This window comes from Nestor notabilis, unplaced genomic scaffold (genome assembly GCF_000696875.1).
Source record: "Nestor notabilis isolate BGI_N333 unplaced genomic scaffold, ASM69687v1 scaffold5992, whole genome shotgun sequence".
Classification (NCBI taxonomy): Eukaryota; Metazoa; Chordata; class Aves; order Psittaciformes; family Psittacidae; genus Nestor; species Nestor notabilis.
This window is the reverse complement of record NW_009918715.1, coordinates 37,025-55,005: the sequence shown is the minus strand read 5'-3', so window position 1 is coordinate 55,005 and position 17,981 is coordinate 37,025. Positions and strand designations below refer to the sequence as shown.

At 38.4% G+C, this 17,981-nt stretch overlaps 2 protein-coding genes across 2 annotated transcripts in view; one reads left to right on the top strand and one right to left on the bottom strand.

Moving 5' to 3' along the window:
* The window catches only part of RB1 (retinoblastoma 1), a gene marked incomplete at its 5' end in the record, with an annotated part of 62,741 nt that overhangs the window by 8,065 nt on the left and 36,695 nt on the right, over positions 1-17,981 (bottom strand). The gene's annotated exons all lie outside the window — the stretch shown is intronic.
* Positions 16,171-17,250, top strand: LPAR6 (lysophosphatidic acid receptor 6). The gene has a single exon (XM_010009867.1). It carries the CDS (start codon positions 16,171-16,173, stop codon positions 17,191-17,193), a length of 1,023 nt encoding a protein of 340 aa, XP_010008169.1. The 3' UTR covers positions 17,194-17,250.

The window sequence follows — 17,981 nt, the reverse complement described above, 5'->3', positions numbered from 1 at the left end:
TCCCTATACTTAGGAGTGCATATCCTTTTCACTTGTTTCTTTCAGCGCTGCCCTTGCTGGAAACAGACATGACCTTCTCCATTTCTAATTCTTCCAGCCACTTGGCCTCTTCCTTTCTCTTAGTCCCACCAGCATTTCACTATGCTCTGAAGAATCCAAGGTTTTTTTCCAGAGCAATTACTACTTCATTGCTGAAACATCTCGATTCCTTGACTAAGAATGAATTATTTCACATTTTAGCTATTAAGGAGTAGGAAAGTATTGTTTTTAATAAAGCATCAGTAGGAGGAAAAGGGGTTGGTAAAGGGGAATGAAAGGTCAAGAAACAGAAGCAAATGTTACTATGTTTGAAATCAGCCCTTGAGACCAGCAGTGCCAGGTCCTCTCTCAACCCTGCTCCAATTTTCACTACACAAGGTGTGATTTCATTAGATGAGGTGAGGGGGACACAGCAGTTTGCGACCTATGGAAGGGACCTGCCTACTTTTGCATCATTTCCACTCCTCCTCTTCTACTTGCCAGCCTTGACAATCAGTCAACCTCCATGTAAGTCAATTTGATGCATTAAACCAGCAGAAAGCAAACAGAAAAAGCAAAATCAGATTTAAGCCATCTCTGCAAAGAATCACAAGCAGAGCCAGAACAAGCACTAAGAAAAGACAGGGCAGCAATACTATGAAGGTTGGGAGCAAAGCAGGAAAAGGCAGAAAATGGGGAGTATGACATGTCCTGTATTTACTGATGGTAGTAATCTGTTCAATCAATTGCTTGGCATGTGAAACTTTACACTGATGACATCTACGGCTGCTTTCCATCAGTTAGATGAACCAGTTAGCAATATATTCTTTGTGTAGAAGCGTTGACTTACAGAGACAGTGTAGCAAGACACAGCAAGTCCAATACATCTTTTTTGGCTCCCACAAATACTAATTGACACTGTGGTTAAAAAAGTGGCAAAATATACGTGCTGCCTCAAAAAAACTAAGTATACCATAATGTAGAAATAGAGGCAAGTTTTCTTACATGCACCTACTACCCAACCTGCAAAAGTGATGGGATTAACTACAACCTTGCCTCCTTTCTTTTTATTTCAACACGAAAAAGACTTTTATTTAGTGAATCTGAAACATGTTCTGCAGCTTGCAGTTTCCAAGCTTATCAGGGCAAAGTCTATTCGAATTCAGACCCACTATTTGGTATTCAACAATCTACCTCTTGCTCAAATGAGCAAAATGTAATATCACTAACCAATCACTAGTCCACCAAGTAATAGTCACAAAAGAACTTTAACCCTTGGCCCAGCTTTATTGAACAGCAATGCTTATCAGTAGCTTGTTTTTAAAGCAACATTATTCAAACTATCTTTTACAAATTTTATATTGCTTTTTAAAGCTTTCAAGCAGCACTTCAGGTGAACAGGTCACCTTCAATGAATTCCTTTCACACGAAAGGAGTTCTGCAGTTTTTACTTTAATGCTCAGTATTTGATTAATGTTATTAGATGCAGCCACAGAATAAATTTCACTAAGTGAAATGCTGCTTTTCATTTGAGACTTCCCTGCAGTGGCTAGAGAAGCCCTGTTTTGTTAGTGCAAAAAAGGAGAAAGCAATTAAGGCTTAAAATTTCTCAGGGTCAAACAGCCACTGGCATCAGAATGAAGAATAAGACTGAAATTTGACTCAGTCCCCTCACCCACTACCCAGGGCTAACTATAAAGTTAAAACTCTGCAATGCTAAACTTGGTGAATTAAGCAGGGCTTTGTTAAGTGAGCCTTTGCAGGATGCTTCCCTGCACCACAAGCATCTGCAATGGTTTTATCCCAGTCTGAGAACTCCTTTTATGGACAAAACAAGCAGAATTTCTTGTTGGCTAAGCTTTATTTGGCTACGGTGAAACTACAGGACACACAGGTGTTTCCCAGCTTCCCAGTCTTTACATCAGCTCTGTCCCAACATGTTTAACTGGACTTTGGTTTCCATGAAATGACTGAAGACCTAAATCCTTAAACCTGGGGAGCAGCTACCCTAGGGTTTGTGTGTACTCACTGGCCACAGGGGAAGGCCCTCAGCAGCCTCACTCAGCACTGATGATTAGCAGTCTGCAGTATTTTAAAGCCTACTTATGCCTGTTTTCTATTGTTTTACAGTTTTATTCTTTATAATAATTTTCTAATCAATTGTCAGGTTTTAGTTACTTGTTCACAATAGATTTCAATGCCGTGTTTATCACTAAATTATGTATCTATTTCAATGCCAAGCTCCCTTGGGACTGTTAAATAATCAGCACCAGCTCAAATTATCAGTCAACACAATACATAACATTAATAAATGTTCTTCATAATTTGCTAAAAGATGGCTGTGATTTTGCAAGGCAAAACAAAACTTATTTAGAATTGAGAGCTCTGTAATGGAAGTGCAAGGACTGGACTGGTGTGAGCTACTTCCACCCTTCTTTCCCATGACAGAATTGCATACCCAGAAAGCTGACTTTTGCTTGCAACTGTGTTTTCAGAAGCTTCATGTGACAAATGGTATTTAGAATTCTGAAATAATTTAGGCCTGCCAAAGCAAAACATACTTCATAGTCTAAATTTAAATAGTATTTACCATAAAAATCCAGTAAGATTAAGGACCATGTTTTAATTTCACATGAGTTGTGTCAGATAAATTATGTTCCTATTAAGGCTTGTTCTTACAAAATCTATAAAGAAAAACATTAACAACTGCTGTGTTAATGATTTAATTCATGTAAGAATACCGACAGAGCTGCTTTTAACTCCTTAGAGCAAATGTATGTTTAATACAAGTCCTATTCCTACCTTACTCGTCTCCAGCATTTAAGATTGAGTAATACTGTCATCAAGCTTTGTGAGGATCTACTTTTATCTAATGCTTTGTATACAGAGGTGCAAAAAAAAGGCAGAAAAGAAACAGTGACTGTTAATTAGTTCTGGTCATTTGACAGCGATATTTTGATAGGCTTTTCTTTCTCAAACAAGACACTTAGAAAGTCATAAACTATGGAGGAAATAACAAGCACATACTAACACCTGCAAATAAGGAAAACCTTGATTATTTGAAATCCTTGATGCAAAATACGTGAGCAGCTGATCTAGCCTCAAGCCTGTTTGGAATTTTCAAGTTCAGTTTTCTCAATATTCCAGTTTTGCATATTTTAATAATTTTTATTTTTTTTAATAGAGTTACTGTACCAGAAAATGCTGGTATGGAATGAAATGCACTGGAATGGCTTACCAAGGAAGTTGTGAATGCTCCAACCCTGGAGGTGTTCAAGGCCAGGTTGGACAGAGCCTTGGGCGACATGGTTTAGTGTGTGGTGTCCCTGCTCATGGCAGGGGGGTTGGAACTAGATGATCTTAAGGTCCTTTCCAACCCTAACTATTCTATGATTCTAAAAAGAATAACTGCGCTGGTCTGGCACACAGGACCCATTGTGGAAATGTGGAACAGATTTAGGCAGTCTCTACTGAATACAGATACTTATTAATATGAAATCAAGCATCTCTAATGGGAGAAACTGAGATTTCTTATCAAAAGCTATTTGAAGGCCTAGTGAACAAGAAGTTCAAATCTCTCCAGTCACAGAAGGAAAGCCAGGTCACTAAGTAACTTAGAAGTTCAGCACATTAAAGCCTTAACTTCACGAACACTCCAATGTCAGTACAAGCCAGAAGTCTACCAAAAGACACAGTCCCAAACTTCTCCATCACCTGTAAACTCCCTCTCTCCTCCCCACCATCCTCAATCCTTCTTGTATCAACAGAGTTGGAGATCTGGTCCAGGGAACTGAGGATTTGTTGGGTTTATTTAGTTGGAGGTGTTTTGTTGCTTTACATAAGCACATTTGGCAGGGTGGCCTTAGTTTTGCATTCAGAGCAGCTCCCCTATCCAGTTTATGTTATGGCGATGCAGATGTTTGCATGAATGAAGAGACAGAAATGAGCAGCTGGAGGATGACATGAGACACTATCTTTCAGTGGTAGTACCATGGCAGAGAAAGGGAAGTCATGCCTCACGAATCACCAGATTTCTTCTCCAAAGCAGCCAACACATCTCTGAATCATAGAACAGTTAGGGTTGGAAAGGACCTTAAGATCATCTAGTTCCAACCCCCCTGCCATGGGCAGGGACACTTTGCACTAAACCGTGTCACCCAAGACGCCATCCAACCTGGCCTTAAACACTGCCAGGGATGGATAGGTGATCCTGCAGAATATCTCCGTATCTTCCAGTCAGAAACTCCTTCAGGTAAGGGTCTTCAAAGAAAGTGCTGCTATAGGGCAGATAAAAATGCAGTTAGTAGCTAAATGACAGATGTTGAAAGTATGAATAAATGGTCAATTCTCACAGTGAAGAGAGGTTATCAGTGAAGTCTTCATGCTTTCTGCTGAGACTGCTCTGTTTAACATTCACAACTGACAAGGACATGTGGAAGGGACAGGGAACATAAGGCTGCCAGAAGCACAAAATTATTCAGTCTTAGGAACAATAAAATCACTGCAAAAAAGATCTCGTAACTTTCAATGACAGGATGATAAAATAGCTATAATAGTCAATGACACTAAAAGCAAAAATAATAAACAGACAAAAATCACCTTAATTTATATTTTTAACAAGGTCTCTAATGTTACCATTATTTTAAATATATATATATATTTAGAGTTACTGTGACTAAGTCTGCAAACCCCAAATCAACACTCAGAAGTCAAAGCTTAAAGAATTATTAGCAGAAAAATAAAACAGAGTTATTATGCCAGTATAGTAGCCTGTGGATCAGAGTCACCAAACTAATTATCAAGTAGTAGGACTGAAAGCCAAAATCAACTCCTTTATCATACAGCACAAGTGTTTAGCTGTGGAAGTAACTGCTACAAAAGCTGAGTGTGGAAAATTGACTTTACTTCAAAAGCAAACCCTAACCACAAAGCACTACAGAATACAATAACGCTTACCATTTATTTTTTTGCTTAACATTATCCAAGCAAATAGCATTGCAGGCTTGTATGCCACTTGGGGTTTGGATTTTTTCCCCCCCAAAGCAATTGCTACAAGCCTCTTCTAGATGGATGTGGGTTCTGCACCGGCACTGGTGCTACAGAACCAGTCTATATCTGAAGTAGCTCCCCCATGTAACTAGGCTGCAACATAATTCTGGGGCAAATCTTACTTCAAGATTTTTTAGGTGAAACCCAAAGGTCTCAGAGACAAACTGACCTGATATGTTTTCCCTCCCCTCTGCACAAGAAAACATGTATGAGACAAACTAAAATCCACCCAATGTGAACCATTTGACTGTCGGAAATTGTATCAGTCAGCAACAAAATGTCCTGCCAAAAATCCTGAGGTTGAGAATTATATCAACAACCTTAAACTGTGAAAACACTAGAGACTGTGAAGACTTTTTCAGAAAAGGAAGTAGAGATGTTTTAAAGGACCATGACATTAACTGACATCACACAGATTTAAGAACAATTCTTCTATACTTACATCCATATATGAAAAAAATATTACAGTGAAGAACAAAACAGCTCTCAAGGACTTACTTTCTTTAGAATAACTTTAAGGTCACAAAATGTCTATCTCAGTAACAAGAATTTACTTATGCCATTTTTATTGTAACAATCAGATCGCCTATTACCACACCACACTTTCTAGCAGTTTCATTTTTAACTGATTTACAGAGTCACAGTTCCCAGAACAACCATTTAGAGCAGTTCCAGGAATTACTTTTCCAAATACAAGTGGAGACATGACAATGAAATGCCTCTTAGGATTTTCAGTTAAAGCCAGTAATTCAGTTTCAAGTCTCATGTTCTTTCTAGTTTCTCATTAGCTGGACAAATTTAGGTACAACATACCACCACCAATTCTCTTAAACTAGCTAAAAGTGGTAAGTGGGCCAGGAAACTTTACAGACAGCAGTTTTTGAAAAAGCAGGACAGTATCTTTTACCAACATAACCAAGGAATCAACGAATTATGTATTGAACGAGAAAAGATACAACAGATAATCTGCAGAGGATGTGGATGAGCTGCACGTACCAAAAGACCAAATTTCTAGAAAAAGTAACATTAGCTAGGGGATGGTACACATCCTGAAACCATTAAGAGCAGATGCTCTATGATATTTAAAAACAAAAAGGACTATAAATATCACAGAATGGTTTGTGTTGGAAGCAGGGAAACCTTCCACTAGGTCAGGTTGCTTAAAGCCCCATTCAACCTGGCATACCTTGTAATGTGCTTCATATAATCTGAAAGAAAATATATGACAAAGAAATTGGAGTTCCAAAAACAATTTGCCATGTTTGATAACAAAGGAAGGCAGCACAAGCAGGAAAACTTTTATGTGATGGATTTATCAACCACTTTTAAAAAAATATTTCAATCTGAAGAAAACTATACGTGACAAAGTAAAGAAAGAAAAATCTGAAGTTGTAACAAAACTATCAGCTACATTTTTTGGCATAAACCCAACCCTTAAGATGAGTTTTGATCTTCATTTGCACCAGTGCTTCTGTGACTACCATTACTGAGTATCTCAAGCCCAGTTACTTTGGTCTACACCTACTATTTGCTCAAGGCAGAAAAAACCTGGCATTGTGTTGTGCTTAGTTTTCAAAGCAGAAGTATATGCAGAGCTTCTGAGCACTCCTGTGACAGAATTTAACAAGATGTCTCTAATTAAACATTTCTGCTTTACAAGCTGTTATTTCATGAGCAGACAAAATATGGTATAATAGAGGTAAGGAGTAGTGCACTGGAGATCAGATTAACAAGAGAAGGTCAAGAAAAGTCTTCGGCTATTGTTTAGTCCTCATTAAAAATACATTCTTCCCAAACTGAAAAGAAATAATTGAATGTTGACTGTGTGACATAGAAAAGCGTAAGAATCACTCAAAACACCCCAAACTTTTCATTAACTTGTCTGAACAGCTCTGAAACAAAACCAGATCTGAAACAGATCTGAAAGACACTAGCATCTATTTTTCTTGATGTTCTACCCCTTTTATACTTACTTTATAATAATTTCACAAACCCAGTATTTTAACATTTACTGGTTTTCCTACCGTTCTCTCTCAAATTTTTGCAGTTAGTTCTGAGGCAGAAATTACAGTACTTGCTACTAAAAAAAGTGCTGATCTCCTTACCGCCCTGGCTTTTTTCCAGTTATCGCTTCACTCCCACCCATTCCTCTTGAGGGCAACTTCACTGATCTATAGCACTAGTTGACTTCCTGAGCTACGAACTGTTGATTCGTATAACCATACCAGAAACAAGTCTAAAATTAGTATGTCAGCATCAGGTTTCCATCAATCTGAGACGGAAAACGTAACTAATTGTCAAACATGAGTATCCCCTTGTAAATGATGGGGAGTCAGAAGTATCTTAAACTAAAATGTGGAGTATCACGGAGTTACTCAAGGATCCTTAACAAAGGCTAAAGAAACCTTAATACAATGCAACGTATCTGCTTTAATTTTTTTCTAACACCAAAGTAGCAGCTGAGCTAGCAAAGAAGGGCAAAAACACTAAAAAGGGGCAAAAAACTCTAAACAATTTATGTAAGATCCAAGTGTGTGTGTCTGTGTGGTAAGCTATAGCTATGGTCACTTGGACCTCAGGAACAAGCTCAGGAAGCTCAAACTAACATCTCTACAAATTAGGCCAGTATTATTTCACAGAAAATAATGCTAGACATGAGATATTCAGTGCCTTTTTCCTGGCCACACCGAAAATCTTTCCTTGAAGACTGATCAGTGAAGGCTAGCTCAGGCTCTGCAAACCATGGTAGAAGGCAAAACATTTCCTCCTTAGATACTCAGAGCAAAATAATGCAAGAAATTACTGATTTATAGTGCTTTAAAACACCTGGTTTCCAGTTTACACCATAAGGTCAAGCCTAAATGCTTGTCTGTGTAAATACAATGGTATAATGTAACACAATAACTGGATGTCATAGAGGACAATTGCTAGTTACTACTTCATATAAAACGAGCTACTTCCTCTCACCTTGCCAGTTTGGGGGACAGTAGAAAGAACGGTTGGAAATAGTTGACACACAGTCATTCTGGATTATCTGACTAACAACAGATGCACAGCGTTACAGTACAGTCAGGTACCATAAGATTTTTGTTGCCAGTTTATCCTTCTCATTTTTAACTTTCTTCAAGCATGTTAAAAATTAGACCAAGCTATTTTTATTCCCTTTTAGGTGTCTGAATTACATAACTGTAAGAGTAGACCATAAAGATAACTGACTTTACAGAAAATGTGTTTGTGGACAAAAGTGCCTGAGTTCTGGAGTACAACAGCAAATTAGATCTTGCTGATACCCAGGGAAACAACACAACCTTGTGCTTAAAACTCAGCACACTTCTATTTGGAAAACTTCACAGGGATCTAAGAAAACAACATTAATCTTCTGCAAGTTTTAAAATCAGCAGTTATAGAAAGACAAGGATCATGGTTGGTTTTTTTTTTCCTGAAATACCACATATCAGATCCCTTGCTTCACATTTGAATAGCACTGATGCAAAAACTTCCCTCCCTATTGGGAGGCCTTGTGCTACATTAACAGACCCAGACTCAACATCCAATCTTCCCACCTGCAGCCCCTCACCCAGCCGTTCTGGAACCTGAAGCCTACACTGGGTTTGGAGGCTCCTTGCAAGACCCAGGAGGGCAACCAGAAGCGTAAAATGCCAAAATTGAGAGCACTTTTGATGCTTTGGTGGGGACTGCTCAGATACTCCCAAGTGTAGGGAGTGGATGTGTTCATGAAAATCAAGACATTTGCACAGCCTTTGCTCTCTCCTTCCCCTGTGTAACACTTGCTCCTTGAACACTTATCTTTTCGTTTTATTTCTATTGGCATGTAATTGAAAACTGCAACACGTACAAAAGAGAATGAATGTGACTGAAGTAATGTATCGGTAGCATTAGGCAATACATGAAGCGCACATACCAGCAAAGCAGTATAACTGACTTGGCTGACATGGTACATCGCCAAAAAATTGAAACCTATGTTTCTCTTGGCCTCATGAAAAAGCAAGATATTTGTAATTCACACAAGAAAAACGTGAAATCCTTCAGTAACAAACTGCTTTTCTATTTGACCAAGAAACTCTCGGTCATTTTTAAAGGGAGCAAACCCAAAGTTTCAATGTTTCTGATGAAACCACTCTGTTTTGCATCCTATTTTGAGGAAATCGAAGTCTTGCTCCCAGTTTTACTTCCTGAAATCTGAGAAAAACTAAATTAGCTTCTGAAGTTTTTATTGTTTTTTAAGTTCAGTCAGCCTTTTTGGAAGAAATTTCACCGAAACATTCTCACAGAAACCTTACATTTGTCAATATGTTTTCCAATAAAAAGCATTTCAAGCTCTTTCTGCTAGTACTACAATCAGGATGTGGTATCTTATTTGCAAATTCAGAACAGAAGCTCACTGATCAGTGTTTCAAAAGGCATCATACTAATTTTAAAACTTGATCCTGCCATGAACTACCATTGGGCAGGATTTGACTGAAATACGTGAACTCCATTTTACTGAAGTTACATATAACCATGTCGAACTTGGTACTGTTTAATTGCTATGGCTTAAGCAAATGCAGGAAGGTTGCCATGACTTGGAAGCTTTCCTCTCCCTCCAAGGAATTTTAAACTGCCAGGCTTATAAAAGCCCCCCAAAATGTTTCCCTTTCAAACTCCAGAGAGTGTAAAGGTCACACATTACACAGAGAAAGATGCAATTTGAAGTCTGTTGAATTTTACAGCTTCTCTGCTTATTTGCACTAGAAAAACAAACCTGAACTGCAGTGTAGCCATTTCTCCTAAACCTACCTTTCACATACTTTCTACTTTGAGTATTTCCTGCCATCAGCACAGAGTGTAATACTGAAACTTAACATGCTTGGACTGTATAGATGTGGAGTAAAACACACCTTTTGCTGGCATGAAGACTCCAGCTACACCTACAGCCTTCAGCACAGCTAGCACAGGATACAGCAAAAGCAGCTAAAAGAACATTTTGATTGACAGGACTGTGCAGGAGGAACTGCATATGCAGAGCATGGTCAGATGGATTAAACAGTTTCCAATCCCAGTTACACAGCTCTCCATCAAACACCTTCCTCCCTCCCACCAGAAATGGAAAATCATTTTTAAGAAAGACTGGGGGACAGAAAAAAAATGTTCACGTAAAAAAAAATATAAAATCAACTCTTCTACAGAGGTGAATTCTGAAAGGATTATCTTTAAAGCAGTAAGATACCTGTTATAAACTGCCAACTCTCAATGCCACTGTCCCTAACAAACATCTGTACAATGTCTACTAAATACACTATGGGGCCTCTGAGAACTACTGTACTACCCAGCAGCAGAACCATTTGCTTGTCTTTCAAACTTCCTATCCTGCCAAGTGGGCTCGTTAAATTACTCCAAAGATGCAATGGAAATGGTGATTTTCTTCTTCGCGCAAAGTAAGTTCTCCCTTGAAGTAAGACTATATAAAGGCCCAGGGGCTTAAATCAGCAACCCCTATCAGACATACACACACACTGTTCCTAATTACAGAAAATGAAGATTCGAAAGTCGAGGCTGCAGGGAGGGGTAAGTATATGGCATTTCTTAACTGCTCTTGCTGCATATATTACAGGGAAGTAGGAATCAATATTTTAAATGTATCAGATAACAAACGGACATGTTGATAATATCTTACCTAGTCACTGCTTGCTCCCACTAGATATCTTTATAAGCACTTTCTCAGAAAAGTTTACTTTGCACATCAAAACGTTTGAGAATATAAGCAAACACTGGTGCTGGGCCTTTCCCTGAGTTACATGAAAAGTACGACTCAAGAACCTTCATGAAAATATTTATCAGTCATCTGTCAATGGCCTAAAACACTGCTGTAACTTCCAATGGGCATTTATAATGCAAACAACCAATCTGCATATTCTACAATACTGTTTACATATTGCAGGTAAGCCTAACGTGTTCACTGGCATTAACTGGACCTTTGAGATCACAAAGCTTCTTTTTACTGGTAGACACTGTCCATTTCTGTTAGTGCTATCAAAAAAATTACTGTCAAACTTGCAGTATTGAGCTCTAAAAAAATAAAAATCAATCCCCTCTTTTCAGTCTCTCTCTCAATTATGGTGGACAACAAATCAAATAATGCCAAGAACAAGCTCCAAAATGAAAGCAGAGGGTACATATAATATTTTCTGAAACTAAATATTCTAAAAATATCTTCAGAACTTTTATGACAATTGCCAGGACACAGAGAAAAGTTCTAGATCACTGGGCATGGAAAGCTGCTCCAAAAGACTGCTTCAGAAAAACTTCTACACAAAATCAAAATGAAACAAGAAAAAGAATGTTAAATCATCAGTATTTTTAAAGATTCTCCTATTTTCTCATTCTCTTAAGAAGTTCACCCATAAATTAGAGTATTTAGAAAGCCTCAAGTAGTCTTGTAAGTATTCTAAAGGATTATATCACGCTAAGAGATAGTGCAATGACTGAACACAGTCCCAACAGCAGCACTTTAAACCTGAAATTCCACTTCAAAGGAGAGGTTCCAGCTAGGAAAGCAACAGAATATACTTATTTGCCTCTTAGTTGCTTAAAAATTATTAATCAACACATACTGATTTTCCTTTCTGCCTCTATCAGCATTTACACAGTATTCCTTAAGTAAAACATGTTTTCTGTAGTCCTCATTATAAAAACAGGTACATAAAGGACAGCAAGGAAGGGACTTCATGTAACTAACTGAAGTGGTTAAAAGAAACTACTTACCCACACACAGACATACAACAAATCCTGTGAAGTGTTTCAGAACTAGAATTTGACTAAAAGTGGCATTTCCTAAAGTGTGATTGTTGTATTGATTGCACCTATTTTTAAGAGCAAAGACCCAAAGTAATCCACTGTTCTCAAGTCATTTAGAGAGACTGCAACAACAAAATACCTTCACTATTCATGTATTTAGGATTAAAAAGCCCTCGTCTCCAACAATGGGGGGGGGGGAAGGGAAACAACGAAGAAATTCTAGGAGCCTGGATTTATACAAAAGGAGAAAAATAGTTTCCTCTTTCTGCAAGCAGGAGAGGAGCAGCCGTGCTTCCTATAATGGAAATGGAAACAACTCCAAAGAAGAGAGAGAAGGATTCCAAATGCACAGGAATGGAGAATTTTTGTTTTATTCTGAACTTCCTTTTCTCTTTTTAAGCAACTACACACATAAAGAAATTATTTTAACTGAGAGAACCTGACAGACTCATAGCCCAAATACTTTAGCTTCTCCTGCCCTTTTTCAAGTTTTTAATATTTGAAAGATTTTTGGCAGTTATGTATTAGAACATGGCTAGTAAAACAAAAACTAATCAGGAAAACTGGTTCTAGAAGGCCAGTCAAGCTTTCAGCAGAAAATACTTAGAGTTTTCTTTTACGTGTAATTTGTATGTGTAGTTCCATTTGTACTAAGCTAACCATATGGATATGGAGGAGTCTTTAACTGACTACACAGGATTAGCCTGGCTAGATAAAAATAAGTCTTTTAATGCTCATTTAAAGACTTCCCTATTACACTGGAAAATTTTAACGGGAAATAAAGGGAATTTTCAGTGCGCTAACTACTTCACACTGTCTCTGTAGGTGGACACCATCATTGCATTTTAAGGCAGCAGTAAACCACTTACCAGAAGCAGTCTTACAGTGACTTATGAGCATCTGAGCAGGCAGCTCCTGAAAGGTAGCTGAGAAGGTCAAAGTTCCCAACCCTGCCTTCTCTGCACCTCCTTCCCCATAGACTTAGAGAGTTGAATCAAGTCTCTCAAGAGATCCTGTTGCTTGGCAGGAATTTAACATAAAAATACAAAATTTTAACCTTCCCACATTTTATTGCTATTCACTAGCTACTGTAATTATCTCAGGATCATATTTAATAGAGAGTTCTGCATCCAAAGGTCCCTGCCAACCCAAACTGTTCTATATTCTATAATCCATGGACTCCAAAACATATTTAACAATTAAGATGGCCTCACATCGCAGTGAAGAAGTGAATGAGCTCTTACACAGAGGGAAGCTAAAAAGCATAAAATCATAGAAAACTTTGCCAGGGTTGGAGCAGCAATCTGTGGCACAGGCAGAACAGACTTCCTGGCTTCCAGCCCTACGTCTGAAGCATAATTAATTCCTTCCTGTACATACACATGCTCAAAGAGAAACTCCAGTAAACAGATGAAAAATGCTATAGCCCATGAAGACAGTTGGACAAATAACAACACTTAGGACAAAGAAAATACTGTCCTGCCAGGGTTGTCTTCACTGCAACAATAAGCACAAGTTCTTTTACATAAGCTTGCTTTAACTGAAATGAGAACAAATCTCTGTAGCCTGATACAGTGACGTTTCTAAAACCAGTAACATTAGTTATAGAATAATGGAGTTACATACAGCATTTTGTGCATCTGATAAACTTCATTTGACAGTGCATTTCCTGGCTTTGGAAGCACTGTAAGAACTTATTAGGTTACTAATACTGAAGATGTTGTTTTCCTCTAAAGAAAGAAAGAGCACCTTGTGTCTGTGCACACACACCTTCACCCAAACAATAAATCAAGTCCAGTGAATGGGAGACAAACTCATTTCCATCAGTTTCTCTCTCTTAGCGTGAATTATGGCTTGAGGTTTTGACACTTCATGTCAGATTTCTGTACTTCAGGGATTTTCGTTCCAGTAACTGATCCTGCCCTACACAGTTTTCCTGTGCAAACAATGCCAGAGCAGGAAAACTGAGCTCAGAGGTCCCATGGCCCATTGCAGAAGTCTTGGACTCTTACAGGAAAAGTGCCCTTTCACCATGAAAGGCTGCTGGGAATAGAAACAAAATTTAGTAACATGCAACAACTGTTTTGTGAGGAAAGCCAGGTAAAACAGCTTTATGCTACGGTACAAGTTGAGTTGGACACACAAGAGACTGCAAAGTTCACACTTTCGTTTCTTGCTTAGAAGTGGAAAATGCACTACACTTTACAGTTAAGTATGAGTTTTAAAAATAGTTCAAAAGGTTTCTTGTGGTTATAGCCTATTCAAAGAATCATAGAATAGTGAGGGTTGGAACGGACCTTAAGATCATTGCTTTCACCTCAAAATCAAGGTGAAAGAGTTTCACAGAAGAAACTTATCAAGAAAACCTGAACTAAAATAAGCAAGAGCCATTTTTACATGTTTCTGAATTTTGCCTGACGTACTTTACATTAAAAAAGGCAGCAAAGAAAAAAAAAAAAAAAAAAAAAAAAGACAACCAACTATGCCAAATCCCTGTGAAGTGCTATTATTTATACTCTCCTCTACAGCAGACTAGAAAGGTTTTGCCCAGAGCTTTGCTTAGGTACAACTGATTAAAAATCTAGTTCAAAAGAACCATGCCACCCAGCCAGATATGAAGAGATTTGTTATTCTAAGCACTAGAAATAGACTGGTTTTGATGCCAGAAGTGAGTCTATCCAACCTGTTGTTAAATGGATGAGTCTGTCTAAACTGAGATTTATCTCCTATCTGCCCCTATAAGCAACAAGAGCTTTTTATATTTACTTAATTTAATTAGTTACAACATGTTTTCGTCTCATTAATCACTGGCTAATGGGAGTATTTTGTGGATGCACAATAACTGGCCTCCTTTATATTACCAGAAACAATTGCATAGTGCAATATTTCTTTTGGTATATTAATTCTGTGCTTACAAATTGAAGAAAATGCTTTCTGTGCCACAAATTTATACAAAAATTGAAGCATATTCTCTGTAAAAAGAAACATCTTTCTGATTAGAAATGAAGATTGGGATAAGCTTTCTAATATAGAACAAGTTAAAAATTTCTCCTCCCACTGCCACACACCTCAGTCCTGGGAATATCTAAGAGCAACCCACAGGTTAATAATCTGTATGCTTCTCTCTTTCACCAATTATTTGGTTAAATTATTTAATTACCTATCAATGTTACTTTGTCCTTCCTGAGGTTTGTACTGGTGCATTGAGGGAATTAGGCTGATTTCTGTTGATTTAATGCGTTATCTATCACAAGCCAAGATATCTATCAAAAAATGTAACATTAGTTTAATCCCATATCAAATATAAAAGCCCAAAATAATCACTATCTCCAAACATAAACAGGAATTTTAAGGCATGAGAGTTATTCAGACACTTAAAAGTCTCCTTATAACTGCAGAAAAAGATTTTGCAATGAAGCTTTCACACTCCAGCAACACTGACAAAGGACCCTTCAGGGAGTATGGAAAGAACTAACCAGAGGCTGCAGCTGCAGCACTCTGCTGGTGACCATTTGCACGCCTGCGAGGTACAGTCCCAGCAGACACATTATCAGATTAGAGTAAGGCAAACAAACCGAATTGAAACCACTCTTCAGCCTGCCAGTTCAACCTCTTCTTCCTGTGATGTCATGCTACAAATTGCCTGAGCTCCCTGCTCTCCTCCTCAGACGGAGCCGGGCTGGCGAGAGGCAGTCGGGAAGCAAGAGCCGTGCTCTACAGGAACAAACACGCTCTGGAATTTCATTTCTGCCTTCGCAAGCAGCTTGCTTCCCACCCCACAGGGCGAGCAAGCATGCAAGCGCTCCCAGGAGCTGGAAAGCTTGTTTTGCAGAAAGAAGGCTGAGGGAGAAATGCAAGTGCTGACGCTTTGCCGGCATCCAGGAAATCATTTTCTAAAGCGTACATGCCCAGCAAGCTTGAATGGACAAGAGTTCACCACCACAATCTGCAGCCAAGAGTAAGGCAGAAAGTTTTACAGCAGCTTCATTGAACCAAGGGGGAAATGGAACTAAGCAAGCCTTGGGATGAACTCAGCAGCCACAAATGATATGTTTTTTGACTTCTGAAGACCGGCTATGTGATTACAAATAGCACTTGGAAGGGAAGAGTGACCTCCTGGTGACCACTGCTGGAGATGTACTCCCCTGCTACAGAGCTTGTGTTTCTTTCCTGAAGCTTTACAGTGCAACAAACTTGCCAATTACACAGCTCAAATATATCTACAAGTTCTCCTGGAATTTTACAAAAGTTGCAATAAAAATACCAGAGAAACCTCCAAATCACAGGAATCTTTAATATACCATTATAATGGTAAGCTCTAATTGTTCCACTGAGGACTCCTTTAAATATACTTTATATGGCTGTATCTTTAGTATGGTGTTTGTTCTCGGCCTCATAGCAAACTGTGTTGCTATCTACATTTTTACTTGTACATTAAAGGTGCGAAATGAAACTACAACTTACATGCTTAATTTAGCAATATCGGATCTGCTTTTTGTGTTTACATTACCCTTCAGGATTTATTATTTCGTAACGAGAAACTGGCCGTTTGGAGACATTCTGTGCAAGATTTCCGTCACCCTCTTTTATACAAATATGTATGGGAGCATTTTATTTCTGACTTGCATAAGTGTAGATCGCTTTTTAGCTATAGTACACCCCTTTCGATCCAAGACTCTCCGAACCAAAAGGAATGCAAAAATTGTCTGTGCTGCAGTATGGATAACAGTGTTAGCAGGCAGCACACCAGCGAGCTTTTTCCAGTCTACAAATCGCCGGAATAATACCGAACAAAGGACTTGCTTTGAAAACTTTTCGGAGGACACGTGGAAAACCTACTTATCCCGGATTGTTATCTTCATCGAAATCGTTGGGTTTTTCATTCCCCTCATCTTGAACGTGACCTGCTCTACCATGGTCTTACGGACCTTGAATAAACCCCTTACATTAAGTCGGAATAAATTAAGCAAGAAAAAGGTACTCAAAATGATTTTTGTCCATTTGGTGATATTCTGCTTCTGCTTTGTGCCTTATAACATTACCTTAATACTTTACTCCCTTATGAGAACACAGACCTGGATTAATTGTTCTGTGGTAACTGCAGTCAGGACTATGTACCCCATCACTCTGTGCATCGCTGTTTCAAACTGCTGTTTTGACCCTATAGTCTATTACTTCACATCAGATACAATCCAGAATTCGATAAAAAAGAACAGGTCCACCAGACCACGGGACATCAGATTCTCTGAAAGGCCAGTTTCAGAAAATTTCATTCAACACAGCCTTCAAACCATAAAAATGAAAATATTTGACAGTGACTCCACAATATAAACTGTATTAAAAGACTGCCGGGACTAAACTGGAATTACAAGCCTGCACATTTCTTCAGCTGTGGAAATATATCCTCATATGTAAATGTTATGCTTCCTTCACATCAGAAAAAATTTATGATAAGACTGTAAAAGTGTTAAGCATAAGAGTACACAGAAAAAGTATTTTAAGAATTTATGTCAGATGTCTGTTCTGGCTGGTTGTATGTTAGAAACAAACTCGGGTTTGGATTAGGTTAACCGAAGTCCAAGGACTGTCTGTCAAGCCAAACACAAATGAAAAAGTAGTTTGGGGGGGTGGGGAGAGGTGGTTCTGAAGTAAAAACAATTGCTTATCTTTAACAATGATACTGGTTTCCAAGTTACTGAGGATGGGGGTGAAAGTATCTGGTTTGCACTGCAGGATCCTGCTGCTGAGGAAAACAGCAGTATATTAATTATACCACTTCAGCTCCTGTGCCTGCTCTGGAGTTTACTCTTCTCTCTGTATCTTATACCTTAATTCCTGCCTTTCTCCCTGCACCTTCCTTCTTAGAGACCATTGTATTCATAGGAAGCTTCAATCAATAGGTTGCAAGAACTTTGTTTCTCCCAGGTTTATCTCACAAAATATATGCTCTCTCCACAAGCCTGGCCCCCATAAGGCAATTAAGTCTTCTGGTAGTTTAGGGCATCTGGAAACAACTCAGACAAACTGGTTTTTCTTCTCATCTCTGTCTCAGATGTCTGTGTAATTATAACAATACCACAGTTCTTGGTACAGTTACCACTTATTAAACTCTTTCATGA